This window comes from Colossoma macropomum, unplaced genomic scaffold (assembly GCF_904425465.1).
Source record: "Colossoma macropomum unplaced genomic scaffold, Colossoma_macropomum, whole genome shotgun sequence".
NCBI lineage: Eukaryota > Metazoa > Chordata > Actinopteri > Characiformes > Serrasalmidae > Colossoma > Colossoma macropomum.
The window spans coordinates 33,993,894-34,014,524 of NW_023494790.1; the positions used below are offsets into that span (position 1 = coordinate 33,993,894).

The following is a 20,631-nucleotide window of genomic DNA, read 5'->3' on the forward strand; positions in this document are numbered from 1 at the left end:
ATGTTGCACTAAATGAAAATAAAAAAAATGAAACCTAACAAAATAGAGAACAGGAAATGAGGAACACGGTAGGAACACAGTAAAAGCAAAAGTGATCCAGGGTAGGATGTAGTTATTTGGAAGAGATGAGGGTTTTGAGAAGATATCTGAATATGGATAATGTGTTAGACTGTCTGAAGTTTGTGTGAAGTGAGTGAGTTCCAGAGACAAGGAGCAATTCTAGAGAAGAATCGCTGTCCAGTGTGGTAGATATTTGATGGAGGACTGGTAAGCAGAACAGCTGAGGATGACCTAATGGAATGTGTGGGTTAATGAAGGAGATAATGATTAGACAAATAAGGAGAAGGAAGGCCATTGAGGGCTATGTATGTGAGCAAAAGAATTTGGAAATGTTTCTTATTAAATGGCCAGTGAGTGGAAGTACAGTGTAGTGTTTCTAATAAAGTGACTAGCAAGTCAAAATAGAAAGTAGATGCTTTAAAAAAGTGGCCAGTGAGTCGATGTAAATGGTAGATGTTTCTAATAAAGTGGCCAGCAATTGGAAGTACAACATAGGTATTTCTAATAAAGTGACCAGTGAGTGGAAGTACAAAGTAATGTTTCTAATAAAGTGGCCACTGAGTGGAAGTATGAGGCAGGGGTCTGTAATAATGTTGCCAGTGAGAGGAAGTGCAAGGTAGGTGTTTCTAATAAAGTGTCCAGTGAGTGGAAGCACAGTATTGCTATGTTTCAGATTTTTCAATGAATGAATATTTTAATCAGCCTTTTCACACCATGTGTCCTATTTATGGTGCAGGGCAGACGGGTGTTTATAACACTTTATATATGCATGTAATGCATATCCACAATCTTCATCTTCGGTGTAATATTTACACTTTATGAGACAGTTTCTTCAGGAATACTGCTCTCATTAACACACAGCCCTTCGTTTCCCCTCTTTTCCTCCAAGCATGCACTCACATGCACACATACACACACACACCGCCGGCCAATTAGGCAGCATAATGAGAGAAAACATCAAAGAAGCAGGCTGAGACCAGCACACAGAAGTACTATAACCAGGCCAAATATTGGAGCTGCAGGTGTCCACACAATATAACTCGCTAGTGCATTGAATGCTTAATTAGTAACAACAAACTGCCACCGTGAATCGTAAGAGCAGTCTGTATTCAAAAGGATCTGCTACTCAATTTTACTCAGTCACATCTTCTGTGATGTCTTTACATGGCCTTTATTGTGGGAACTAGAAAAGATTTCATCGTACCTTTATCTACAGAACTGTGAATAAGTCAGAGACGACCTGTTAATTTATTCTTTTCCAGTAAAGCTGCCATAAAGTATATAAAGAATATGTACCGATATATCAGAAGATACTGGATATACAATAATCTACAAAAGGAAGGAGAAAATCAAGTGATGAAACAGGAGTTTTCATAACCTGCATTCAAAAAATGATGAAAGGTTTCAGAGAAAATGGGCCTCCTAACAACCACCTGGAAGACCTCGTAGATACCAGAACTGTCCCCATCAGATAAACAGCGCTTAAAGCTTTCATCTTTGAGAGAGAGGAGAAAATCAAGCTGCTTCAGATCTGAAAACATCCACAGGTGTTTCTGTCCATCCTTCCACTGTGAGAAGACGACTCAGCGCTGTGGGTCTGAAAGGATGTGTAGCTGTTCAAGAAGAACCTCACTGAGAAAAGGAGACGGACAAAAGAGAAGAACATTTGCACAAGAACACAGAAACATAAGGTTTTATGGACTGATGAGGCTAAGTTTGTAATCAGCATTGCTTGGATAGGTGTGAACTTTGGAGGTGTGTCTGCAGATTTCTTTGAGAAACTGAAAGTGAGTCTCCTGAAAAGAATGGAAGCTGTAATAAAGGCAAAGAGTGGCAAAAAAACAAAAAATTGACATATTTAGTTGTTGAGGTGTTTTCTGTTAACTGTTAGTAATGTTTTTCTGCCTTTTTTGATGCTGAAAAATAAGTAACTGGAAATTAAACTATAAACATCAGTCTCTGACTTTTGTACAGCACTGTATGCATTTCTTTGGAACCTTCTAATGTGATCCTAGCATCTGCATTTACTAACAGCGACTTTGAAGAGCCTTCTTTCTGTCAAATGTACACGGAAATAGAGCGCAGTAAGGCCTCCATCGCTTACTTCAAGCTGTATTTCAAAGGATTTCTCATCTATAGAAAAAAAAACATGCCATTAACTTAACTTACTTAAATCACATGAATTAAGCATCTTTCCATTCCTCAGTCTTGAAAAGATCGTGAAGCATTCGGGACGAGAGTCGTCTTACGTGAATGAGCAAGTAACGAGTGTTTTGTCTCTCATAATTGCCTTAAAATATGCATGAGCTGTGAAGCGAATTTGAAAAAAACAAGTCAAAATTCCTATTAAGAAGCAACATGACAGAGGACTGAGGGGTGTCGTCTAACATGGCGGCAAGCAGGAACGCAGCATTCATTGCCACGTAATTAGATCAGAATTACTGAAAGCCGCTCGAAAAGAAAATTACCCCCAGCCCTCCCAAATTAGACGGGCTGCGTCTCTCCTGTAGAGAAGAAACGCATTAAATCTGTATGAGTGCAGTGCACACACATACAGCCAGGTTCATGTGAATCACGGGAGCAAGTAGAAGTACGAGGGCAGCACAATTAGCAATCATTTACGTCAGTGTCTTGATTTTCGCACATCTCCATTGTCCATTCCCAGCTCTGAGCAAATACAGATGCGAAATAGAGACGGTCATCTTTGATTGATCAAAGCAGAGCAGTGGTGCTCTGTGGGAGTCGGCAGAGGTGCGGAATCGGGTTGAGCGGACAGGCTTTGACTTTACTTATAGAGATTTACAACCCCAATTCCAAGTTGGGACGCTGTGCAGAATGTAAATGATAATAGAATGCAATGATCTGCAAATCATGTAAACTAAAGAAAAATAGGACAAAGACAACATATCAAATGTTGAAATTGAGAAATTTTATTGTCTTTTGAAAAATATATGCCCATTTTAAATGTGATGGCAACAACATGTTCCAAAAAAGTTGGGACGGGGGCCTGTTTACCACTGTGTTTCATCACCTCTTCTTTTAATAGCATTCTGTAAGCATTCAGGAACTGAGGAGACACTGCTGTAGTTTTGAAAGTGAAATGTTTCCCATTCTTGTTTGATGTAGGATTTCAGCAGCTCAACAGTTCGGGGTCTCCTTTGTCATATTTTTCATTTTATAATGTGCCAAATGTTTTCAAGTGGTGGCAGGTCTGGACTGCAGGCAGGCCAGTTTAACCCCCAGACTCTTTTAATACGGAGCCATGCTGTTGTAACACATGCAGAATGTGGTTTGACATAATCTTTCTGAAATAAGCAAGGACTTCCCTGAAAAAGACGTCATCTGGATGGCAGCATGTTGCCAAAACATGTATATATCATTTAGCATTAATGATACCTTCACAGATGTGCACATCACCCATGCCATGCGCATTAATGCACCCCAATGCCATCACAGATGCTGGCTTTTGAATTGTGCACTGATAAAAAGCTGAGTGGTCTTTAGCCCGAAGGACACATTGTCCATGATTTCCAAAAAGAATTTCAAATTTTGATTCGTCAGACCACAGGACACTTTTCCACTTCCCCTCAGTCCATCTTAAATGAGCCCAGAGAAGGTGGCAGCATTTCTGGATCCTGTTTATGTACGGTTTCTTCTTTGAGTTTTAGAGTTTTAATTTAGCATTTGTGAAGGCAGTGATAAACTGTGTTCACAGACAGTGATTTTCAGAAGTGTTCCTGAGCCCATGCAGTGATTTCCACTACAGAATCATGACTGATTTAATGCAGTGCCACCTGAAGACTGAAGATCATGGCCAGCAAATACTGGTTTTTGGCCTTGTCCCTTGCATACAGAAAATTTTCCATATTCTTTGAATCTTTTAATGTTATTATGTACTGTAGAAGATGAAAAGTTCTTTGCTACTTTATGTTGAGAAACATTATTCTTGAATTGTTGCAATATTTGATCATGCAAAATAGTGGTGAACCCATCCCCATCTTTCCCTCTGAAAGACTCAGCCTCTCTGAGATGCTCTTTTATACCCAATCATGTTACTGACTTGTTGCCAAACAACCACCAGGTGTTTTGGAATGTGTTGTTGGCATCAAACTCCAAATGGGCGTATATTTTTTAAAAAACAATAAATTTCTCAGTTTCAACATTTGTCTTTGTACTATTGTCAATGAAATAAAGGGGTTAAATGATTCGCACATCATTGCATTCTGTTTTTATTTACATTTTGCACAGCATCCCGATTTTTTTTGGAAATGGGGTTGTAATACAAGGCCTAGTTTTAATAGTCATGTAATCCAGTATGCATGCGGATTTTTCAAAATTCCCATCACATAATTTATTTCAGGGCATGAAAAAAAGCCCTGGGGTCTACAATGGCCCAGTCACTAAACTCATCAATATACATTGAACGTTTTGCCGAACGATACTTGCAAGTCTGAATCAGAAATAAAAGTTACTGAGTCAAGTTAACGAAATTGTCTTTAAACTGCTGCTAAGATGTATTTAATAATGCTCTCCCCAACTCAGACACAATATAAGTCACAGCATTTAATCTTGGTATGAGATTTATTACTTATCAGCATGGGTTTCATTTAGGAGAGTATCAGAACACATAAACCTTTCTCAATTGGGAGAGCATCTTAATATCATAACTCAAAGTGGGGTGGCTTTAGAACCGTACAGCCAGTACATATTTTGGACAAAGACTTACCCCTTCTAAGTCAAACACGCCTCACGGAGTACGCTTTGCTTATTTATCCACAGCTGGCATTAACATCAGGCCAGTGGGCATTGAGAGCCGCTACAGTAAGCAGTGCTTTGTTTTTGTGCCCAAGACTTGCAAGGCAGTTAGAGCTAAAAGCGACTCAAGAGTCTAACATGATTCCAACCACAGGCAACTATAGGATGACAGGATATGCCAAATTAAACAAATTCCAGAAAAGTATGGGGCATGTGGAGCACAACTGTAGGGAGCAACACTGCATGTACCTGGACTTGGTTTTCCACTTTGGAAACACTTGCAATGTGCCATTCAATCTCATTTCTCGGTGAAAAGCCTCACCTGGATGCCCCTAAAGATTTTAATTAATAGCGCCTCTTCACCTTCTCAAATTGTACTGATTTATGAACTCCAAGTCTGTTTCTGAGGGTTGTAATCCTGCCTTACGATCGTACTGGCATTCTTCCCCATCGTGTTCTACATTTATGTGTCCCACATAATCATAAGATCCTATAGATCTTCGCAGACTTTACCATTGTTCACTAAAGTATCCCATGGATATCCAGGGCTTCTGTTTAATTATTCTTGTCCTACTTGTTTCCAAATTGCACTATCAAAGGAGTGCTGTGTTCCCCACTTGTGTCATGGTTCCTCTCAGTGGTTCTTACTTATGGTTTTAGGGAGGTTTTCCAGTGGAAACTTGATTCTTCTTAGTGGTTCTTTTCCTGCTCTTGAGGAGTTTTTCCTGTGGAATCTTGATTCCTCTTAGTGGTTCTTCTTAATGCTCTTAGGGAGTTTTTCCTGTGGAGTCTTGGTTCCTCTCAGTGGTTCCTCATACTCCTAGGGAGGTTTTCCTAAGGGATCTCGATTCCTCTTAACGGTTCTTCCTGATACTCTTTGGGAGTTTCTGCTTTTGAGTCTTAGTTCCTCTCAGTGTGTCTTCTTCATGGTCTTTGAGAGTTTTTCCTTTTGATTTTAGGTTCCTCTCGGTGGTTCTTCTGAATGTTCCTAGCAAGTTTTTTCCTTAAAGGGTTTGTTTCTTCAGAAAAGCTCTTAGGGAGTTTTCCTGCCAGTGTCACCCTCAAATACAATTGCTGGAAGGCTAATATGGGACAGTATCTTTTGGAAAAAAGTGCAAGAAAAAAATTACAAACTTTATCCCACTTTGCCCAGGTGTTGTCTTATTGCCCTGAGTGGACCTGTGCAATAAGACACATAGAGGAACTGAACATCAAGATCAATGCTGTTTGCAGTGCTCAATCTATTTGTCATACAGATAGAAGACCACCAGAAAATGTGAAAAGAAAAGTGTGTCTGGAGCCAAATGGCAAATTTGGCATTGTCAGCTTCACAAAGACTTGCCTAGGGGCACAAATGTCCAGTGCTTTTCCGTTTTCAGACAAACAGCACTGAAGATGGCCTGCCTGTGTGGTTTGTGGTTGTGCATATTCTAAATGTGTGGTTGTGCATATTCTAAATAAAGTACAATATTGACTTTGTTGTGGGCTGTGCTAGAGGCATGGACTTTCTCCTTCTCTGTAAGGAAGCAGCTGTATCGGTAACAAGACTTTATCAGTAATAACACAGGTACTTTATGAAAACTATATGCCAACTCTTCATACCAGTGGGCAGCACAGGTCAGACCTCAATGCTGTGGGTGTTTTCTTTAGTTTTCACATATCTAGAGGTGATGATGCATAGAGCAAATTTACATTTCAGTAATGCTAAGAGCGCGCATGATTCGGGCCCCATGGGTAGAGGGAGATATTGCATGTGGTCCATAGAGCGGAACCCACTTTCTGGAGGAACTGAGCGAGGAAGCTTAAGAGACGCCGATGAAATTATGGCATGTGTGGGTTGCTTCGCGTGCGGAAGAAAATGATAGACTCTGACTATGAATGGGTGGGTGAACGGGAGCACGAGAGAGAGAGAGAGAGAGAGGGAGGAAAGAGAGGGCAAACTGAAAAAGAGGGTGAAGGCTTGAGATGGGAGGCCGTGCAGTAATCCATGGTCTCTCCTTAATCATAATCATTCAGCTGTCAGAGTGAGTCGGAGCAGAGGCCGCAACCGGACAGCCAGACCCAGGCCCCATCTGCTCCCAATAAACTCCTACAAAAGCCTTAATTTGAATAAATGTCCCTTTTCTCCTCGTCCTCTGCCAGTGTTTTCACTCGCTGGGGACCAGCACTGCCTATTTAATTGTCTTGCGCTGTGTGCCCACATAACGCTGTCTTTCCACAATGCATGCTAACGCTAAACCAAACCCGCTACATCAAAAAGAACCCTAACAACTGTCAAAAGCATTCAAAACTACAACTGATAAGGATGGTAAGGCAACAGGATATTGGCGATGATTAAAATGGGCCAATAATGATGCTTCAAAAGCGATGTTGGGAAAGAGAACAAGAATTGAACGCATGGATGCCCCTAAATATCCAGCTTGACTAATCTAGATACTTTCCACCGTCCACAATAAACTGACAGCACACCCTTTTGCTATGACTACATGCATGCACTTTAAATTCTTCAATTATTTGAATGCTGCTATGAGACCTCAGTCTTTTCTTACAGCTTACAATTGACAATCATCACTCTGTTTTAATGGCCATCTATATTTATATGATGCCCATTCATATATATTGTTTTATTGTCCTGTTTAGTATTGTCATATATATGTATTGTTCTGTATATTTCTTGCCTTTATTTGTATTTATATTGTATATTCTGTGCTTGTTTCACAATGTCATATATCTGTCCACTATGTTGTCCTATGTAATGTGCTGCTGTTGCGTGTTGCACCATGAGGCCTGAAGAACGACAGTTCGTTCCAGAGCATATAAGTTATATCAATGAATGACAATAAGGACCACTTGACTTGCTTTAACTTAAGAACTGATAGAGGACTTATCTTAAACAGCTTGCTAAATAATAAATAATATGTACAAGTAATGACTTATTGCCTTTTGTTATTAAAAACTCATTATTATGAGGCATTAATGAGTCATTAATAAACGCATGCCACTCTGCTGGAGGTTTCCCAGCATGCGACATACCATCTGAGAAAAATTCTTAGGAAAAGCATTTGGAAAAGTGTCTTGATGGTTCAAATAAGCTGAAAATTATGAAACTTTAATACTATAAATTAATACTACTATAGCATCTATAGATGAATTCCAGAATGCCTTGACAAAAACAATGGAAAACTTCTCTTTTTTAGTATGTAAATGGACATAAGCAAGTATTTAAAAGTATGCATGACTTTGGAGCTCATTCACTCACTCGTGCACTTGTAGCAGTCCGAGGTTTCTCCACATGGTGGAGCTGTGATCAGACAAGTCACTTTAGTGTGCATCATTTACGAGGTCGAAACAGCTATGAACCCACACAAGAATGAGCTACTGAAGAGTTTCTTTCTTTCTTTCTTTCTTTCTTTCTTTCTTTCTTTCTTTCTCAGTTATAATCATTAATTCTCATTTTTAACCCTGAAGTCCTTAATTTCTGCCTTCTCCTTGCCAGTGTACAGTTAAAAATGTAGCCCAGCTATTGTCCCCTAAAGCTTCATCAGTTGTCCACAGAGATGATCTTGACCCCCAACAACACCAGTATCATACACTCGTATTATCACACAGACTCTGTGCCATGTGGTCCACCACCATGGCCCTCTGGTCAGAAATGATGAAAGATCAATGATTTAAAAAAATAACCGTGGTTTTCTTGTCAGAAACTGAGCAATGATGGACAGCACAGAGGGCAGCTGACAAACTGTATATGACATTAAAAGTGCTCCAGTTTGTATTTGCATACCTGTATAGTGGACTAACAAGGCCAGTTATGGTGTTAGAATAAAGTGGAAAGTGCATATAAAGTGCCCCATTCCTTTGTGTCCCACACATCCAGCCATATGTGCTGTCCATCAGCAGAGAGGCAGGACAGAATAGACTTCTCCACTGGGAGAAGCCGCACTCTCTTTCCTGCAGAGATTTGCTTCGACCTGTTCACAGGTGTGAAACAAACTGCTCCAATTTGGTTACAGGCCATAAAATGCACTTCTTTTCAGACTTGCAAATAGGTAAAAGAAAAGAAGTCCTATTTTTGATATGTCCACAGCTCTCAATTCACAAAACCTGCTGGTTAAAAGGAACACTTTGGCAAAAAAATCAAATAGCCCTCTTATGGCAGATGTTGATCAAGACATGTTAGGTTTCCAATTTCTCCTCCTTTATTTTAGCTATGTAGCTGACAAACACTAGAAATCAATAGTCACCCAAATCTTTAGCATGAATACATCCCTAAAACTTCCCTCAACCTGCTCAAACCATATCCAGGTTTTTATTAAAGTTGTGCAGACTTGTTGATGTGGTTAAGGTATAAGGATGCTAGATCCCCTTCACAGTTTCTGTTATCTCTATTTATGAACATATATCTTTGTGTGGAAATTCAAGATAAATGGTTATTTATACATAGAAGCAACAGAAAATGTGGGTCTAATCCCTGGCATCCATATGCGTGCATGCATACAATGGGGAGTTGGATCCTGTGGAGGGATGCAAAATTCACAGGTTTTCTAAATTGGCTGCAGTTTCAGCCATGCAGTGAAATTTTGTTTGTTTTTATCATTTACAGCAAGTCCTACTGTGGTCTAAATCACCTGGACAGGTCTGGACAACCTTAATAAAGACCTGGATGTGATTTAAGCAGGTTGAGAGAAGTTCTGGGGATGTTTTTCTGGGGGCGACTGTTGCATTCTAGTGTTTGTTAGCTACATTAGCTTCATAGCTCCAGTGCTAAACTAAGGAAACCTGGTGTCCAAGAAATATTTTGGCTGATCAACTACATCTGGGGTGAATGGAAAATTGTGTACATTTGATGTTTTTATGCGTATTAATCCTTTACATGTTTTAAATGGCATGAGGAAAGGTACAGAAAAAAAATATTAGAAATTAAGTCTTACTCTAAATGGAAAAATCTGCTTCTTACCCACACGGTGGCTGTACGTCAATTTTCCCAGATTAATTGGCATTTAAGAAATCAATATGCTAATGACTTAAAAGCATGCAAATTATAAATACGTATTTAGCTCTTCCCAGAGCCGTCGAACTGACTTTATACAATGAAAATTAGAGACATTCATAATGCTAATCAGCTTCAAGTCAATTGAAATGCAATAATCAGGAGAGACTGTTAACTAGATGATTACAATGAACAGTTTAACATACAAACAATAGAGTCAACAAATATCTGTAATTAGGGGGTGATATAACTATGCAAATAAGGATGTAGAAATTTTAATGTGCAGTAATCCACATCAATCTTTTGAACACATAGTTTAGTATTATTTAGTCCGTCCCTTTCTTCACTGGTCTGCTTTTGACCAGACATTGTTTGAGTGGTGGACTATTCTCACCAGTTACACCGATAGGGCACCACCAGGACCTTCTAGGCCTGACATAATTATTTTATAGAATCATCATGCTTGTATTAACTTATGTATTGTAGTTTAACTCTTATTTCATTGCTTTTGGTTGGAACAAAGGGGGTAAAATCTTGAAACGGCCAATGGAAAAGTGTCCCGTCAGATTTTTTTTCTCTGTGTTGTCTAGGTAGATCCAGCCAATTGAACTCTCTTATCGGTTAGGACTTCAGGAGCTGGACAGATTAACCACTAATATTATTAGGAAGTGATAGTGGAATCAACTAATTATGTTTTGATTTACAATGGGACCAGTTTTGTGAGAAAAAACGTCATTCTAGGGCAGCACTGCCCAAAGGGTGGCCAACGGGCTAAAGCTGCCCAATGAAGATGCTTGATTTAGCCCACCAGAGAATTTCCCTCATACCCAATGAGATTTATATATATAATTGAATCCTTATTTTCTTTAAAACTCAATTTGAAATCTACCTAATATAGTAATAATCTAGTATACCTTTTTGTACTTTTTGGCCCTCATCCCACCGTGAACATTGCAAGAAAAAAGTTTTGACACTCCTGCTCTACTCTACATCGCTGACTGAAGACAAGCTGTATGCTGATAATTTTGTTTCAGTTAGTTGTTAGGAATAGAAAATGCTGGTGGCTGCTTCTTGCTTCTTTACTGAGTCACTGAGAGTAAAGTCGCCAAAAAATGTCTCTAGAATGGCCCAAAAATGTTAGCTCAGTGCTAACATAGTACTAGAATCCCATCGGGGTACTAGCAATATCATAATTAGCATAGTCATAGTGGCTTTGTTTTCATTCCTGTCCAAGTTTTGACATTTGTACGCCTCTGTGGTTAGAAACCAATCATTAAGGAAGGGCTAGAAGACAGCTAGCACAAAATGTGCATCTACAGATGAGCTACAGATCAACTCAGTGGTCTCCAGCCCTGGTCCTGACAAGCTAAATTCCTTTTTGTTCCAACCTGGATCCAATAAGCTGGGCTGCCCCTTAATGAACACTAATACACCTGATCCAGTCAATGAGGGACTTGGGAAGAGGTTGATCAGCTGGACCAAGTGTGGCAAATTGTGTCTGAAACTAAGCTCTGCAAGAAGGTAGCCGTCCAGGACCAGGCCTGGAGACCACTTCTCTAACTGTACACCAACAGTGTGGAGGGAGGGCTTTCTATGACTGTACTGAACTGAAAGTGGACTGTATTACTCAGCACCCATACACATATCACAAATGCAGTAAAGCCAAACAACAGGAAACACAAACAACGCTTGCATGGTAACACTCTACGTTTGGCTGGAAGGGACACGCACGGCTATTCCGGACGGCTCCGCGTTTAATGCGTTTTGTAAAAATCCATAATGGAAATATTCAAAATCAGCATCCACAGCAGAAGGAGTGCATTTAGCCGGGACGAGCAGAGCCAGGACTGCTAATATGCTGTGTGGAAACTCATTAGAGGACACTGCAGGCAGTGAGGGAGTTCGCCATCGAGCTGTGCGCGATGGACAAACTGCCAACTTTACCCGCTGAAAGGGAAAAACAAGAAAAATGTAAGCCCATTAAATCTGACTCTCTGGAACAAAAAACCCCACTGCCCGGTGTGAGCGCACTGCAACAACCACCGCAACACAATGATGGTAGCCTGCTGACCACTACATTGAGCAAGTCACCAGCATAACTGCGTATTTATCCTGGAAAAACACTTTTAATGTTGTAACCGAGATCCACAGTGTGGGGCTTGTTGTATTAAACCAAACTAAAATGAATTCGCCTGAGGGTTTGTTTATGAACTGTAGCTGTTACTTTTTAGTAAAGGGGAACAAAAGTCTTTTTACATACACTAACTGGCCACTTCATTAAGTTCACTTCCTAATATCTACGCTCATTGTCCACTTTATCAGCTCCACTTACTGTAGAGGTGAACTTTGTAGTTGTACAATTACAGACTGTAGTCCATCTGTTTCTCTGTATCCACAGGACCCTCACAGAGCAGGTACTTTTTGGGTGGTGGGTCATTCTCAGCACTGCAGTAACACTGACGTGGTGGTGGTGTGTTAGTGTGTGTTGCGCTGGTCTGAGTGGATTAGACACAGCAGTGCTGCTGGAGTTTTTAAACTGAGATCCAAAAATATCCTGCCAACAGTGTCCTGTGACCACTGATGAAGGACTAGAGGATGACCAACACAAACTGTGCAGCAGCAGATGAGCTATCGTCTCTGACTTTACATCTGCAAGGTGGACTAACAAGGTAGGAGTGCCTAATAGAGTGGACAGTGAGTGGACACTGATCCACTCATACCAGTGCAACACACACTAACACGTCGGTGTCACTGCAGTGCTGAGAATGATCCACCACCCATTTAATACCTGCTCTGTGGTGGTCCTGTGGGGTCCTGACCATTGGACAACAGTGTAACAGAGTATCCAGAGAAACAGATGGACTACAGTCTGTAACTGTAGAACTATGAAGTGCACCTATATGTTAAGTGGAGCTTGAAATGCAATTTCATTATTATTCATTATTGCTAGGCATCACGGTATGTAATAGTCTGTAGCGTAGTATTACATCCTTCAGACTCATCAATTCAAAAGTCCTTTTTGTTTTTGTCCATCAATCTTATCTCACTACATTACCCAGCATGCATTATGCAAGTACGTTTGCTAGCATAGCTACTTATATAGAGACTAATGAATAAAGACTTGATATTGGGTTTCCTAACAATAGCTATCTGCATTAGCCAACTATTAGGGAAGGAAAAACAGCCAAGCCTCAAGTATCCCCCCAAAACATTTTTTTTTTCAAAGTTTTGTTCAGTTTTCAGTTTTGTTGTTTTTCAGTCTTCAGCCGTCATCAGAAAGGGGTGTTCCTAGTTTTAAGGCTAAAAAATCTTGCTCTACAGATCACTGCTGTAGGAGGTGACAAGGCATGTTTATAAAAGGTATTGGTTAATTTTTCACTTTGGCCATAGTGACCAGTCTACGCCCATAACAGCAGCACTAGTGTTAGCAACTGGAAGCAATGGGCCTCATTCACCAATATCCTCCTAATTTTATTCTCAAATTTGTTCTTGAAAAAAGGTCCTAAGAAAAAGTCAGATTCATGTTCTTAAACCGCAGAATTGTTTGCTCCTTTGTGCTCTTGACTGTGTCTAGATATTGTTCTCATATAAGAACGAATCCCAAATAAGAAAACATTGGTGAATGTTAGAATCTTCGTGAAAACTGCATAAGTGGGTTTTAAGTAGGATGTTCTTTTTAAGAACAGTTGGTGAATGAGGCCCAATGCCATGAAGATAGCTTAGCTAGTGACACGGACTCTGCAAATGTTGTTATAGAAAACAAGCTAACAGAAAAAAGCAATTTCTATATACTCTACTCCATTATAATGTAATCTCAGTGCTGTTGTTGCATTTATTTCATATGCAAGAAAGCTGACAATTCATAGATTTTTATTTTGTTTGTGCCACAAATTACCTTTTCGAACAAGAATAAATAATAAACAGGGATGTCACACCTCAGTCGTGTTAAAGCAAACCAGTAATGAGCACTTCCACAGCAATGTGAATTCTGAATGTGTGCATACGCTCACAGTGCATCCAACAATAAAAGCAGCATGGAGCTTCTTTTATGCAGTGATAGGAAACATGGTAGCAGACACAGAGCTCCAGTTCCACATGCTGATCCATTTTACTGTTCAAAGTATCATGTGAAATGATTCATTATAGAGACTCAGATTTCTTTACAGTGATGGTGAATGGAACCAGGGGTCACCATGTCTACAACACAAATATAGCTATTTTATTTACTATCAAAACCACCAGTGAACCTACACGTCTTCTGAGTTTTGATATGGGATGGTGATGAAGGTAAAATAGCAGTAATATAGCAGAAATTTGATTATCTTAACACTTTTTAAAAACACATTTTGGCCAAAACATTCTCAAAGCTATAGTCAGACACCAAGATGTTGCTTTTAGAGGCATCAAACACTTTCAACATCTGGTTCCTATCACCACCACTGTGAACCGTTCTGCCTCAGTTTCTCTAGAATGGAACATTTAACATCAATTGAATTGCTTTGTTTACAATGTTAAATGATTTAACTATGTAGAGTTTTTGAAAAATCGATGAAATTCTGTAAGGGGGCCACTGCCAAAGTCTCTGATCAATTTGATAGGGTTGAAGAAATCCTTATACATCCAAGGTCCAAAGCAACTTGGACTGTAAATCTTAAAAACTAAACAAATTAAAATACCAATAATAGCCATTAATTCAAAGGGGAAGGAAAGGAGGAATGGCAGTTTTATTAGGAGGATGATATTTCATCCCTTGGCATCCCCTCTCAAATCAAGCCCTGCTCCTGCTTAACTTCCATTCAATCATTGAAATACTGAATCTTCCCAGCACTAATTTTAACTTGGCTGTGGGCATGGTATGGCATAAAACACTCACAGTGCTACGTTTCAATCATTTGACTGGCCACCTTGTAAATTTGCATAGAGTGCCCCCCAAGTGCATCATAGTAGTAAAGCACCCTAACATTGAAAATGCCCTTCGCAACAAACCTGCACGAGCATTTCCTTTTCTCAGACAGCTTGTGCTGAATACTACACTTTCCTAAGTGGGGACATGAGTCTATCTGTTCCCCTCAACTGACCATCACTAGAAGCAGCGACCATTTCACCACAAATATTGTGAATATATAAAGACAGGCTGACAAGCAAATATTTATTTATTTGTTTCAATTCATTTCTAATCATATTCGCCAGCTGGCGGCTTGTCTAAACACGCAGATCTGATTACTTAAGAAAAAATGAGATGTGACTCAAACATCTACCTTGGCTCACCGTCCACTTTATAAAAAGCCCTGGTCTCGTAGCTCCACCTTGATGTGTACAGAGTTGTAGCCCATCTGCTGAAGCATAGCCATTCTTTAGCCCTTAATTAATGGTCAGTTTCCAACCACAGAGCCACTCCAGATTGGACATTTTATGCGTGTAAACATAACACTCCTACCAGCATCACACACAATACCTAGTCAGTAGCAGTGCTGTGCTGAGAATGGACCACCATCTATATAATTTCTGGACATCGGTGGCCCTGTGGTGAGAAACTGACCAGTGATGAATGGGCTAAAGAGAGCTAATAAACTGTGCGACAACAGTACTACAGTCTGTAATTGTACACTGATATAGTGGACCTGTCCAGTTGGTGTATCTATTAAAGTGGCCAGCAAATGGAAGCACTGTGCTAGCAGGAAGAAATAAAAACAAAGTCTAACTCACCAAGGAAAGCCCTGGTATATGTGTTGGTACAGTTTCAACACTACCCTGCCAAGTCTCTGTGTCTTTCCACATTAGCTGATTTCATGAAGAATTTATGAAGTTAATTATACTGGTTCTTAATATCGATCTCTACAGTGTCCAAATCAGGGCTCAACAGGAGAGTGGACTGGAAATAAGTGTGCCGTTCCTGCACCATAGGCCTCAGCACCACTAAGATTATTCCTGAAAGAATTATTATGGATGGACTAATCAGAACCTCAGTGATTAGCTTGGTAGTAAATTGCCCTATATTACCCATAACGCTGTTCCATAATATCAAACATGTTGTTCCATACTACCCAACATGCTGGCCCATAACACTAAATATGTTGTCCCATAATACCCAACATGTTGTCCCATATTACCCAACACACTGTTCCATAATATCAAACATGTTGTCCCATACTACCCAACATGCTGTGCCATAATAGCAAACATGTTGTTCCATACTACCCAACATGCTGGCCCATAACACTAAATATGTTGTCCCATAAAACGCAACATGCTGTCCCATAATACCAAACATGTTGTCCCATATTACCCAACACGCTGTTCCATAATATCAAACATGTTGTACCATATTGCCCAACAAACTCTCATACTACCCAACAACCTATCCCATACTACTCAACATGCTCATAATAATATGCTCTCACAATGCTTGGCATGCTGTCCTAATGTACTCAATACACTCTCTCATAATACCTAACAAGCTGTTAGACACATTGCCCAACACAGTGTCCCGTAATAGCCAACAAGTTGCCCTATATTGCCCAGCACAGAGTCCAGTTATAGCCAATATGCTGTTCTATATTACCCAACATGCTGTCAAATAATACCTAACATGCTGTCCCACATTACCCAACACACAGTCCTATTATAGCCAACATGCTGTCCCTTATTACCAAACATGTCCCACAATACCCAACACACTGTCCTATATTATGCAACATTCTGTCCTGTACTACCAACACACTGTAACATAATACCCAACACTGCGCCCCATAAGGTCTGTCCTATATGGTATTTCATTTTTCATTTGCTTTCTAGAAACTTAAACCAAAAAGCAGAAAGGGAAAGGAAGCTTCCTTGCTCTGCTCACCATAATCACTGTCGTAGAAAACAATGAACTTCTGCCAGCGGAGCTCGGCGACGAGCGTGAGCATGACATCACTGAGGCGCACAGGCGGGCGTGCGGCCAGTGTGTAGCGCTCCCCCTCCGGGCTGGGGTTGAACTGGCAGGCGGTGCGCGGTGAGCCGTCACCATTGCGCTGCACATACAGGTGTGGGATGTGCATGGCATCGGTCAGAGACTGCAGGGCACTAGCCGAGGCGCAGCCAGTGGAGGTCACCAGGGCCAGGATACCTTGCGTCATCAGCTCACAGGCTGCAGAGAGACAGAGAGAAAATCACTCAGACTGGATTTAACATCAACACATTAACATCAAGCATCATTCCTCTTTGTGAGATATTTCAGTGCCCGTTAAAGTGCGTCCTTGACAATAATCTCAAATATTAAGATATTGAAAGGATCATCAAAGACAGTGGAAAACATTCTGACTCTTAAATGTGGCAGATGAATGTGAACTTTGTTTTTTTCATTTGTGTGCATTTGTTAAAACTTACATAATGAACAAAAATAGCATCTGCGTCAAAGCTCTGCCTGTATGGACAGATGTTTTTATTGTGCAATGTTGTCTCCAAAGCATCCTGCACTTTTTTAAAAAAGTACATGCGTTCAGCAAATGCTCTGACTTACAATAGTAGGATAATGTAGTGTTCAGAGTCGAACCTAGTGACTCTATTTGGTGTAGCTCTGTCCCATCCTCCTCAACATGCTGTCCTATATTACCCAACACACTGTCCAATATTGCCCAACATGCTGTCCCATACTCTTCAACATACTATCCCATATTACCTTACAGACTGACCAATATTACCCAATCTGGTGTCCCATTCTCCTCAACATGCTGTCCCATATTACCCAACAGACTGTCCGATATTACCAACACACTGTCCCATACTATTTAACACATTGTCCAGTACTATTTAACACATTGTCCCATCATACTTAACACACTGTCCCATATTTCCCAAATGCTTTCACACAATGCATAACATGTTGTCTTATAATACTTAAAATGCTGTGCTATAATATCTAACACGTACACATACAATCCAACATGTTGTCCCATCATATTTAACATGCTGTCCTATGCTGCCCAACATGATGTCCCATTATGCTTAACATGCTATCTCGTATACCTAACATGCTATCCAATGATGTATCATAGTACCCAATTTACTGCTCACTAATCCCAAAATGCTGTCCTATAATACCGACATGCTATAATGCCTCATAGACTGTCTGATATTACCCCTGACAATACTACCCAACATACTATCCCATAATACCCAGCAATGCCCTGTATTACTCAATGTAATGTCTCATACTTCCAACTACTATACTACCAACCTAACCCTACACATTGTTGTGTAATAGCTAATACAGTGTCCTGTAATACCAACAGACATTCGTATATTACATGACACAGTGTCCCATACTACACAACATGCTATCCCATACTACTCAACATGCTGTCCCATAACACCTAACACACTGTCCACATGCTGTTGTCCCATATTACCAAACACACAGTCCCAAAATATCTAATATGTTGTCCCATATTACCAAACACACAGTTCCAAAATACCTAATATGTTGTCTCCTATTACCCAACATAAAGCCCCATAATACCTAATATCATCGTCATCATCATCATCGCTAACCGCTTAGTCCAGCTAGGGTCGCGGTAGCAGTTGGGAGAGCAGAGAATCCCAGACGACCCTGTCCCCCGCAACTTCCTCCAGCTCATTCCCAGGGACCCCAAGCCACTTCCAGGCCAAGCTGGAGATATAATCCCTCCAGCGCGTCCTAGGACGACCCCGGGGTCTTGTCCCGGTAGGCCATGCCTGATACACCCCCATCGGGAGGCGTCCAGGGGGCATCCGGATCAGATGCACGAACCACCTCAGCTGGCTCCTCTCAATGCGGAGGAGTAGCGGCTCTACTCCGAGCTCCTCCCGGATGGCCGAGCTCCTCACCCTATCAAATAGAGTGTAGCCCGCCACCCTGCAAAGAAAGCTCATTTCCGTCGCTTGTATTCGTGATCTCATTCTTTTGGTCATTACCCATAGCTCATGACCATAGGTGAGGGTCGGGATGTAGACCGACCGGGAAACAGAGAGCTTTGCCTTACGGCTCAGCTCCCTCCTCACCACAACAGTCCGGTACAGCGACTCACTCCTGAACAAGACCCCGAGATACTTAAACTCCTTCACCTGGGGCAAGTCCTTTCCCCTTACCTGGAGTGGGCAGGTAATACCTAATATATTTTCCAATATTACCCAACGTACAGCCCCATAATACCTAATACGTTTTGCCATGTTACCCAACATACAGCCCCATAATACCTAGTATGTTGTCCCATATTACCCAACACACCATTCCAGAATACCAACACACTGCCATATATTATTTATCAAATGATTCTGAATCCACCTTAAACAGAGCAGATTGATATGTAAAAAATGGATACTATAATCAGAATAAAAGAGTGAGTCCTGAAGAAACCATTAATGTTTAATGAGCAGTTTCTTCCGGAGCGGAGGCTGCATCCTCATCAAAATCTGAAAACCCCAGATGAAGCTACAGAAGCCAGGCGATTCTCTCCAGGCGTCAATAAACTCCCCAGTTCAGGACTCTGTGCCCTCCAGTGACCCGAGTTATTGTGTCAATTAACCTTTGCCCACTCAGAAACAGAGGCAGGGCTTGTGTTCCTTCTTAATGCCACTGTACTGTAAGTGGTAATGTAAAAAGCACTTAAGGCAATTGAAAGAGGGCCCTAATTTCAGCCTTTCAGTACATACAGCCAGTATCTCAGCTCACTCCAGCATGATTGCAGTGACCTTTAATGAAATCTTTCCGCGGTTCGGAGCAGACATGACACCTCTCTGGATTGCGTGTGTTCGTTACTCATGTACATTCGCATGCCTCTCAACGGCAGGGAGATAATTTCATCCTTGTGCTCTTTCACAGTTTGGTTTTAATTGTGTGGACTTTCTCAGCCTTCACGGTGGACCCTGTAAATCCTGCTTTTACAAGAATAGCCATGAGGATTTAAACGAATGCGGCTAATGATGCAGTAATTAAAGAGGCCTCGGCGGGTCCCTGCACAGACCACTCTTAGATCGATCCCCACACCCGCACACACATACATAGGAGGGAAACAAAGATGGAGAAATAAACAAACACACCTTTAAAATTGACTTTATACTTAAGAAACACATTTGAAGGTATTGACCACACCATAGAGCTTCTTTATTGAAATCCAATCAGGATACACCATTCCAGCATTTTGTCTTTCAGCATCAGAAATATCTCGCTTTATTCCAGATAACTTGCCTGATGGAAAACATCACAGACAGATCACCTCACCCCCTCTTTTTGCAATTATCGACTTTATGTCCCCTTGGGCCGAAGACACTGGCCTTAACAGTGCAATTGTAAGGGAAATCGCTTTTACTTAGCTTTCTAATGATTAGAGCCTTTGCATTTGTGCTCAAACACAAATCAAATTGAACCGTGGCCCTTTAAAATCTTAAGGAGCTCATGAAGAAGAAGGGGGGAAAAAATCTCCCAATGCTAAAAAAGTGGTCCCATGTGAGGCCTAAATAAATTACCAATGAAAGAGGAAGATAAATGCTCACTTTCTGATTGCTCATCACTTTTTTTGTGATTAAAGTTCTTTACTTGCTATGCGCTTCCATTATATGCCATAATGTCCAAGACAGGACCTCTTGGCCTCATCAGCACCCGTTGCTTTGGCACTTTCATTGAACTCTATGTTTGTTGATGTCAGCAATATCTAGACTTAATTCATGCTGGAACAAACTGGATCCAGGTCCAGCACCTCCCAGATTGGATCCACCACCTATTTTCCTTTCTCGGGCAGCTCATCCACATTTTAATTATATTCAGATGACAGTCTTACACAGTTGTATTAAGAAAGATCATAATA

At 40.8% G+C, this 20,631-nt stretch overlaps 1 protein-coding gene across 1 annotated transcript in view; it reads right to left on the reverse strand.

Moving 5' to 3' along the window:
* grid1b (glutamate receptor, ionotropic, delta 1b) overlaps positions 1-16,929 on the reverse strand; it is a 210,679-nt gene extending 193,750 nt beyond the window's left edge. Inside the window, exon 1 of the mRNA XM_036573167.1 lies at positions 16,653-16,929. Within this exon, the coding sequence (XP_036429060.1) occupies positions 16,653-16,926 (274 nt within the window). The 5' untranslated portion in view covers positions 16,927-16,929. The remainder of the gene's footprint in view (positions 1-16,652) is intronic.
* Positions 16,930-20,631: the final 3,702 nt, after the last annotated feature.